The sequence below is a fragment of the Penaeus vannamei genome, chromosome 16 (assembly GCF_042767895.1).
Source record: "Penaeus vannamei isolate JL-2024 chromosome 16, ASM4276789v1, whole genome shotgun sequence".
Lineage (NCBI taxonomy): Eukaryota > Metazoa > Arthropoda > Malacostraca > Decapoda > Penaeidae > Penaeus > Penaeus vannamei.
In genome coordinates, this window is record NC_091564.1 from 10,362,294 (window position 1) to 10,372,293 (window position 10,000).

The following is a 10,000-nucleotide window of genomic DNA, read 5'->3' on the forward strand; positions in this document are numbered from 1 at the left end:
ATACTGTTTATCAGATGATCTTTTCACATTCACATTATCTGGAACTGATGTTTAACAGAGAAACAGATTGGGATCAATTGAAAGGTAAGTTAGTGTCTTTGCATTTGATATTTATAATACATTTTTGTATTTTTATATAGTTATAATACTTCTGTCACTTTAAATACATTTGTATTTATCTTACACATAAGAGTAATAAAAAGAATTATATACAAGGAGATAGCTGTGATACATAATACCATGTTGAATAAAGAAGAATGGGAATATAGGGTTGATATAATGGATTTGGCTTGAGAAATTTTACCAAAAAGTACTAGATATGTAAAGGAACACTGCATACTTCTCATTGATAATGAAAAGTCATGGAAAAAATAGCTTCTTACATGATTGGCGTTAATAGGACTGGCTGTACATTAAAAAGAAAACGATGATCATGGCAGATAAAGCTATATGGCCAGTTTGTTAAAGTTGTCCAAGGCCTGATCCAATTAATATTCATATCTACAGATGTGCATATACACAGAAATAAGATGAATGCATATTTGTCTATCTATTTAATAGATATACATTTATATATCTATCTTTCTGGGAGATATGTATGTCTAGACTGATAGATACTTATTTATTTCTGTGTATGTGTATGTCCATATACATGCATAATAATTGCATCTGGCCTCACACAGTTCCAACAAACTGGCCGATTGTGGTTAAAGCATGAAAAAGATGAAATGAAAACATGATCATAGAATTGTGCATTTGTTTAACAGAGAAGGTGATTGCTGTGCAGCAGACTCTTGTCAACTGTAATATAAAAGTATGTGAAGAAAGGCATGTTCCCATCTTACTGGGTGCATATGGAGCTTCTATGTCAGCTGTAGATCAACGGATACTAAAGGTTAGTAAGATGTTAGATTTTCTGTAGTGCTGGCTTGAAAAATAGCTAAAAGATAAATGTAGTATTTAAAGTGATCACTGATTGGAGGTCTCTAATGTTGATTTTTTGTGTGGTGTATACAGTATTGGCCTATAGATTAATGAAATGTTCAAGATTTTATCTCTTAATATGAGACATTTTTTTTTACTTCCAACAGCTGCTGTTTACATATGAACAAAATGGTTTCATGGACACCATACAGCCCATTTTGTGGGGTGAGGCTGCAATTGCTCATTTTGGAGTACAATCCAGTGACAATAATCTCTGGAATGACCCCAAACCACAACAAGCATTAGCATTATTAGACAAAGACAAGATTTTGAAAACTTGCAATAAATTTGACACTAGTCTTCCCTTAGAGGTAAGTTTTTTTTAATGTATTTAATCTGAGGAATGTTTAAAAGGTTATTTTTTTTTTCTTTATTTTTTAGCAACACTATTTCAAATTATATTTATTCATCAAAAAATTGTGATTTTGTTAGAGTAAATATTATATGTAAGCAGATAATGTTTGTAAACAGCATTCATAATTTAAATGAATGACAAGCTCTTGGAACAGTTAGGCACACATAAATAAAAACATTCTTAATTCAAGGAGCAGTGATCTTTCTTTCATATTTACTAATTCTTCTTTGATTTCATTTATTCAGCCACAAGGTGTGCAAAGTGTAGATCCCTCTATCTATGACATACGGTTCCTGTTGTCCCTAATGACATACTTGGCAAATCATGAAGAGGTCGGCAGTCTTGATTATGCCGAGTGTGGGGCAGTGGCAGTTGGGTTTGCTCTCATGACATCTCACTCTGATGCCATGTGGGGTGCTGGTGCTGCTCTGTTGAGATTTATGGTGGAAAGGATGGAGGACACTACACGGTAAGTGATTCATCGCAATGAGGAGAATTGAACGATTTGTATTTCAGAAGCGTAAAATCATGGAGGAGGAGGGTTATAGAAGATTTGTTTTCTTTTTCTCATTTTAATTGTCTGTGAGTTCTACATCTATATTTCAGAAGAATGTGAAATGTTAGATTTTTAGATTTGAAAATATTTAATGTAGCTGTAAGAAATTGTTAGTTATTTTAGAAATTATCCACATAATTAAATAAATCATGTTTTGTCATTAATATCCACATTTGTCCACCATATCATAAAGCAGGTGAAACATTATTGTATGTTATGTCTTTTGATGTGGTATTAATTTTTTTCTTCTTTTTTTCCACTCTTTCAGTCGTGTTCGTTTGAGGTTACCATGGTTATGGTTAGTTGGAGTTGTGAGTTGTACCTTTGATGGTGTAAAACGTCGCCTCCCTCCTTTAACAACACAGTTCTTAATCCGTTCATCATTACTGATCTCACAGCCTTCCCACCGAATGTATCAGCCTGTCATGAACTATTTGTTCCTCAAACCAGCATTTGATCTGAATGAGGTAAGTTAGCTTACAACGTCATATGCGATAACATATATAAATGAGGTAAAATGAAACTGCCATAATCATAAGTGAATCACTAAAACTGAAAGTTTGAAACTAGAATCATCAGCCACTTGCAATAAAGGTTGTAGATATTTTTCTTCTTCTTCTTCTTCTTCTTCTTCTTCTTTTCTTTTTGTTATTGTGTTTAGTCTATTTCTAAATAGGTTTTTATATAAATTCATTACACATTTGTGTTTTTATACAAGATAAACAATATAGGTATAGGTTATAAAGAGTTTTGTAGAGATTTCTGTGTGTTCAATTTTTATCAGCCCAAAGACCATGGATAGCATGATATACATACCATGTCTACTGTAATTTTAGTTTGTTAATTGTTAAGACAGAGATGGATCCACAAATGGTTATTCACGAAGGAGGCTCTTATTAGTCATACCTATCTCACCTGTTTACCTTTAAATATCTTTTTTTTTTTTTTTTTTTTTTCATTATTTTACTTTTATTAGTAGCAGTATTTTTATAACAAAAATCATAATGTAAATGATAATGTTATGAAAAGCTTGAGAAAAAAATATGCAAATTCAAGGGTTGAAGAAAATAGGCCTGATCATTAGAGCTGAGTACTTGTGTAGCCTACAAGATTCACAAAGACTGCAGTGGACAGTACATAATCCCATAGTCAGTGGGTTAATATGTGGATTACTATTGAGGTATTCTAAATTTTCCAGATTCCAGAGTTGTTCAGGTTCTACAATTCAGACAGCATAAAGGACCACTATGTTCAGCGGTCATTTTTACTGTCAATGCTGTCCACTGGTATCCGTGAGAATGTGGACTACATAATATGTAAAAGGAGATCTGTAACCACGATGGTGATGGGAATGCTGCAGGCTCCCTCAATAGATTCTCATCTCAGAGTATGTACAACTTGAGCTTCTCTTTCTTCTACCTTTAAGCTATAAAGTAATATGTATGTGTGTGTGTGTGTATGTATGTATGTATTTTTTATTATCTTCTTCCAGGTGGTTCGTGGTCTTTGAGTTTTATTTCTTTAAATTCCATACAGCTTTCTTCTGGCTTTTGTTCAACATGTCCAAGTCATCTTCCTTGTCTGTCTTATATTACTTTTACTATATCAATCTTGCATCCTGTTCTTATTATTTCTTTGTTAGTAATTCTCTCATGCCATCTGATATAGGAGATTATCCTTAAACAATACATTTAACCCATTGGATCCAGATGCTACACTGCCATTAGGCTTACTTGATTGGCCACTCTGACAGGTGCATGGCTTGTAGGCCATGCACACACAGACACTTGTGTGCTGTGACAAAACTCTATGCTTCCCCTTTGCAATATTATTTTCTTTTCTTTCTGCAAAGTGTTTTTACCTTTTTTCTCATTTTGCAGTGTCAATATTTGTCATTTAATTTGCTTTATCCAAATGGTAATAGACTGTTTTCCTTGCATACACTCCATATTGTCTCTCTTGGTAGTCCATAACTTAGTGCAAGAATAATAACAGTAAGCAACTTTTTTTTGAATTGTCTATTTTACTGTTGTTTTTGTATCACTGTCCTGTGATAAATCAGCTCCCAAGTATAGAACCCTATTTACTTGTTCTACAACATTTGTTCTGTGATCCACCTTTACCTTGTTCTTCTGGCTTTCCCTAGTATATTTTCTACTTTGTCCCTAAGGATATGCCATCCTCCTTTTCAATAAAATTCAGTATATATACATATGTATATACATATACATATTTATGTGTGTTAGTGAGAAAGAGAGTGGGGGGGGCACACTTTGAACCCTTTAGTTAAACTTTTATTTTATGCAGTTTTTGAACCCTTTAGTTAAACTTATATTATATGCAGTTTTCTTTACAAGAAAAAGTCAGGCTTCACGAGAGAGAGAGAGAAAAAATATCTCCATTTTCTTTTTCAGGTACAAGTGCTTGAAGTCTTGGAATCATTGATGCACATCTTACCTGCAGCAGTTGACTTAGTCAAGTATCACAATTTGCTAACAGTATTACCACTTGTGGTCCTACCAACTACATCTCAGGATGCACAAATTTCAGAGCTCCTTAAGGAAGTGTTGAACGTATTGAGTGCCATTTGGACTACTATCACAAAAAGTGTTACAGATGGTAAAAGAAAGAGAAAGAGAGAAGATGAGACAGACTTGCCTTCTAGTAAGATTGCCAAAAAGGAATACACTAATGAGGATTCAGGTGTAGATGATCTGGAACCAGACAGAGAAGACACAAATTTGGACGATTTTGAGGAGCAACCTATCTCAAAGAGGATAGTTCCGCCACTCTTTGTACGAGAATTCCTGAACTGCTTGTCACTTCTCACACCTGTTGCTGTTACTTGTGACTCACCAGAAACTATTGCCCAGCACCTAGAACTTCTTACAGAAAATGTTAAATATGTTGAAACAGTTGCAGAACTTTCTGCAAAGAACCTCATACGAACAGCAGCTTTAGCCCCAGAAATCATCAAAGGACAGGTATGTAGGACAAAAAAGTTATTTATGTATGGCTGTATCTGTGTATACTAGTACTGCATAGGTATGCTTTGCATACATACTTGTATGTATATTCATATGAATGCATGTTTGTGTGTATTTGTTTAAGAGTAGAAGTATGATGTTAAATGTTTGTGTGTATTTTAAATGGGTTGAAGTATGATATCAAAGGGAAGTTCATTTTCGAAAGTGACACAGTTATTAGGGATGCTTGGAACGGTTCGAGAAAATATAATAAAAGAAAAATACATTTGAAACACACATAAACATGCCTGCAGAACTTCAAAATTATGTGTAACTCCCATCCCTCTTTGTTTAATGTCTTATTAATGCAGTGCAGAGATGTTAAACTATGTTCTTATGTCATCTTAGCCTTACAGTTGTTTTGAAATGAGTGCCCTTCATGTTCATAAATTAATAAAAAATGCCAAGAAGTATAATTTGAGCACTTTAGTGGAAGATTCCTAATTTCCCATCAGAGTTTTAAGTAATACAGTTCTCATAAAATGAAACAGTAGCTGGTGCATTGTCATTTCTTATTTCCGAAATGACAAGAAACAAAAGAAAGCCCAATGGATAGGAATCATGAGAGAGGAGCAGGAAAGTGCAAGGTGACAAATGCCTGCTTAAACATCCAGCCCTGAGCTCTTTCAGCTTTGCATTTGTTTGGTCCCTTGACAACCCATGGAAGCCACTGATTCGATTGCTGTTTGCTTTCAGGACCAAATTGATAAATGTATATGTAATTGCTGGTCCCTCACTTGTGAGCAGCTGAAATCAGGGTACAACAGCTTTGGCAACAACTGTACAGAAACTATGCTTTGTATCAATGTATTTTTTAATATTCTGAAATGTTCAGTATCTGTAGTATTTCCACTGTAATTTGACAGCCATCATCTGCTATTGTCTGAATTTTCTCAAACATTTTCATTCCTGAGTTTCAATGATAGCCTTCATTCACAAACATCATCTTCAACTACTGCCCACCCAGACAGGAAACAAGCAACCAGTTTGTAAACAGCAGTCATAGCAACTATGTCCTCATAAGCATCATAAGCAACAGTGATAATCCCTTTTCACAAGAAATATTTTGCTTGTTCTCACAATGTTTCTGTAAATTCAAGTGTTTCCAAGCTAAAGTAGCCTGTGAAAAATGCAGGGAAATGAACTGAATTTTGACATAAAATTTTGTATTCATATAAACTTTAGTTGGACTAAATGTAAATCATTTTTATTTTATGATTTTCTGTGGTATTTTTAATGCTCTTGTTATGCTATATCTTTAACCAATCCCAATGCCACATTTATGCATAAAATGGTTATTCCTTTCTACAAGTTTTGTCATAAGTAGCATAGAGAGTAATTTTACTGTTATACTTGCTAAAATACTAAGGGAAACAGGAAAAAGACAAATTTAACCCATTAGTGTCACATAGATATACTGTCCACTGTGGCCTTGCTATGTGAATTTTGTTTAAACTAGATGGCTTCACAGTTGGTTAGTAATCATGGAGATACTTATTATGCTTACCTGACCTGACCTGTTTACACCTTTCCTTTAACTTTTGGGAAAAAGTATGTTCTTTTAATACTGTTACCATCATTATTAATGGTTTCATTATTTGTAGGATGATGATTATTGTTGTTATACCATTATGAACAATACTAATGGTAATAAAATGAAACTTTTCTCTTATTAAGGAGTAGGGTAAACAGGGGAGATCAGGTAGGTCTGATAATTGACTCCTCGATGACTAACCACTTGAACCATCAAGGTGAAAACAAATGAACCCAAGCTGTTGAGGCCATGAAGAAAACAATTGAGACATCCATAAAACTAGGTAAATTTACCTATTGATCATAGGTAATTAGCCTAGAGGATAAAAAAAGCCAGGCACTGAAATGCGTCATTGGTTGACCTCTGTTTGTGGGTGTGTCATGGCAATATGTTATTAACCTTTACCATAGATAGATATGTGTCACTTAGAAAGCTAGTGATTAGTTCGAATATTTGAAAGGATGCTCTGGCCTTTAATTAGGCAAGTATGCATTATGCCATTTTGTGCATTATGTTTCTGTAAAATAGAGAGATGCTGCAATATATTTTGTTACATGAATAATGCTTATATACACAATAATGACAGTTAATATGGTATCACATCATAATCATAGATAGGAGGTGACTTCTAATTACATCATGAGTATATGTCCTAGTGGCAAGGATGATATCACATTATCAGTCATGAATGCCAGTCCTCACCCATCTGCAGTGAAAGTTGGGCTATGTAGAGCTTTGTTAAAAGGATCTAAAAAAAAAGGAATGTTCAAAAAGTCTTTTGTCTTTCAGGTTTATGAGAATATCAATTGGGACACAATACTTGGCCATTTGCAAGGAAGAATAACAGATGAAGAGGAGGTGAAGTTGCTTGGTGCCAAGGCTGAGGATATGAAGAATAGGTGGGCAACTGAGCCACTTTCCAAATGCCTGAAAAAGCCCACTTCAACTGAAGAAGATAACGAGCCAAGTAATGAAGATGGGTTAATGCGTCTAAGAAGTTCTGTAAACCAGTTACTTTGTACGCTGGGGAAATAAAGTGACATAAAGAGTTTATTATACTGTTTTCTGTACAGTAATGTTTTTAAGTGAATTATCTATTTTCATGGAGCATTTTGGAGCATTTGTAACTGGTTAGTGCAGATATTAATGACTGATTCTTAGTTGTTCTTTCTCTCTCTTTCTCTTCCCTCCTCTCATTTGTCTCTGTTCTCTTCATTTTTGCTTGGGAATAGCAAAATGAGCAAAAGATATGTAATGTTGTTTTTCTATAAAATAGAAAATGAAATTTAGATTTTTTTTCATTTCATACCAAAATCAACAATTACCATGATGGCAACCCAGCTAGATAAATAAATAAATAAGGCTTACTTATGTAAGGTGATAGTGAATATTTGTTCATTCAGTTTAAAAATATAATATTTGATATATGGATTGTCAAGTATGTTGAATGTTAAAATTATGTACAGCATTGAATGAGATGCAATCCAGAAAATATCACAGATATATTATAACATTATTGCCTAAACATCTGGAGCGCTTACTCAGAGTTTATAGACTTCTTATTCTGTATACGATATTAAAATTGTAAAGACTGTTTTATCGTTGCCTAAAAGTTATAAAAATGTATTATTATTGTTTGGCCTTAAAATAATATGAGTAAATATTACATTGCTGGATCACATTTTTTATATGAACAGGATATGTATGCAGAAATAGTGTCAGTTCAGGAGAAATGCATTTCATATTACATGGGTTATTTATAAAAATGCAATATTCACAATGAATTTATTTTCAGGTAATTCCACATAGATACATGAAAAATGTAAAGTGATTTTTAAAACATTTACATTCTTTGAGAATGTAAGTTCCTCAGCAATCTGTAATATCAAGTATGTGATAAGCATAATTTTCTATAAATTGTGTATGTCAGAACTGAGAAGTAAATATTCTTATTACAACTATAATCCAACATTTTTATTTTAATGATGGGACACTAATATGTACTGTATTATTATAACATATGGATTTTTTCTTCTTCCAAGTCTTCTTCTTTGTAAGACAAGTTTGCCACCAATAATCCAAGGCATCTTAGCTGTCAAAACTAAAGTCTCCAAAAGGTTCAAAACCCTGAACATCCATTGTATCACCCTCATTGTTTTGTCCCTCCTCAAGTGATGATTCTGAGGAAGAGCCATCATCCCTACCAGTATCAGTTACATCAGATGTTTCATCTGATTTTGGAGAATCTTGCTTTCCTTCTGTAAGAAGGCCATGAGGTGTTTCCTCTGGTGCAGGATCATCAATATTCACAAAGTTGGCTCCTTGGTCATCAACTGATAGCATTTGAAATTCATCTACTTTAGAAATTGTGTCAGTCGCATTTTCTGTGGACTTCTCTGGAAGTGATGTATCCAAGCTGTCCAAGAATTCTTTGTCAGGGAAGCTTACACTTGTTATTCCCAGTGGATCCGTGTCTGAGGTCTCTTTTATGTCATCTTTATCTGGTTCTCCGTCATTTTCAATGGTTTGTGCTTCCTTTTCTTCTGCTATGTCTTCAAGATCTGTCCTGGATGTTCCTGGCTCTGCATCCATGTTCTGAACAGATGATTCAAGAACAGCAGCAAGGTCTCCTGCTGCCTCAAGAATTCTCTCTCGGGCTTGGAGTGTTTCCTCATTTGCCTGTGTGGTAGACTGATTTAGGTATAACCAGACATTTTCATGACAACATATTCATGCATTGTGCAATAAACTGCTGCATATGTAAAAAAAAATTATCCAACATGGTAAATATTGCTATTTTTTTATAGTAAAACTCTACCTGTCGTTCCTCAGGAGACATTTGTTCATATGCATTATAAACTGGATTTTCTCTCTCTCCATCTAGTTGCTCACCAAGTGCACTTTCATTAATCACTGATGTAGCATTAGCTTCCGCTAGGGACTGGAAGAAAGTTATGTTACTAATATGCCAAATTTGTTTATATTCATATCCATTACCACTTTCTTAATAATTTTTCCTAATTTATTTACATAGATGAATTAGCTTGTATTTTAAACAAACCCAACTGGAAATAGTGTAAATAAAGACATAAAAACAGAAGACAGAGAAACTTACTGCCATAGACTGATTGAAAATAGGATTCTGGAATCGTAGACCTCCATCTCTCGTATATGTAAAAATACTGGAAGAGGTTGAAGCACGTCTGTCACCCATATGACTCACAACTGACACTCTTCGGCTGCTACTCTCCAGGCGACGGAACATAAATGATAGCTGCGAGGCTGCCCTGTAGTGTATATTTGGTTAAAATATCATATCTTTAAATTGGGTGACGCTGTTAAAGTCTGAAGATAGCATGAATGAAGTTAGGCATGAAATGTGCATTTTTTATTTGATTTGATTTTTATTTTATTTAGATCCATAGTAATGAATGTTATTAGAAAAGAAAATTGTTTATTAGCACTATCTGAATTTTTTCGTTATAATAATTCATGCATTTTTTGTTCTTTACCTATACCAGCCACATTCAAAATTAACTTTTTCT

At 33.9% G+C, this 10,000-nt stretch overlaps 2 protein-coding genes across 4 annotated transcripts in view; one reads left to right on the forward strand and one right to left on the reverse strand.

Annotated features, from left to right (window-relative positions):
* LOC113817160 (nucleolar pre-ribosomal-associated protein 1) overlaps positions 1-7,744 on the forward strand; it is a 19,228-nt gene extending 11,484 nt beyond the window's left edge. The window contains exons 8-15 of the mRNA XM_027369169.2: positions 1-84; positions 768-895; positions 1,092-1,295; positions 1,585-1,808; positions 2,164-2,362; positions 3,094-3,282; positions 4,310-4,879; positions 7,245-7,744. The exon at positions 1-84 is cut by the window's left edge and continues 118 nt beyond it. Of these exons, the coding sequence (XP_027224970.2) occupies positions 1-84; positions 768-895; positions 1,092-1,295; positions 1,585-1,808; positions 2,164-2,362; positions 3,094-3,282; positions 4,310-4,879; positions 7,245-7,490 (1,844 nt within the window). The 3' untranslated portion in view covers positions 7,491-7,744. The remainder of the gene's footprint in view (positions 85-767; positions 896-1,091; positions 1,296-1,584; positions 1,809-2,163; positions 2,363-3,093; positions 3,283-4,309; positions 4,880-7,244) is intronic.
* A 480-nt stretch (positions 7,745-8,224) lies between these two features.
* The window catches only part of Amnionless (amnion associated transmembrane protein), a 9,740-nt gene continuing 7,964 nt past the window's right edge, over positions 8,225-10,000 (reverse strand). For all 3 annotated transcript variants that reach the window (XM_070131177.1, XM_070131175.1, XM_070131176.1), the window contains 3 exons: positions 9,571-9,742; positions 9,274-9,396; positions 8,225-9,134 (listed from right to left, as the gene is read on the reverse strand). In XM_070131177.1, coding sequence (XP_069987278.1) covers positions 8,544-9,134; positions 9,274-9,396; positions 9,571-9,742 — 886 coding nt within the window. In that variant the 3' untranslated portion in view covers positions 8,225-8,543. The remainder of the gene's footprint in view (positions 9,135-9,273; positions 9,397-9,570; positions 9,743-10,000) is intronic.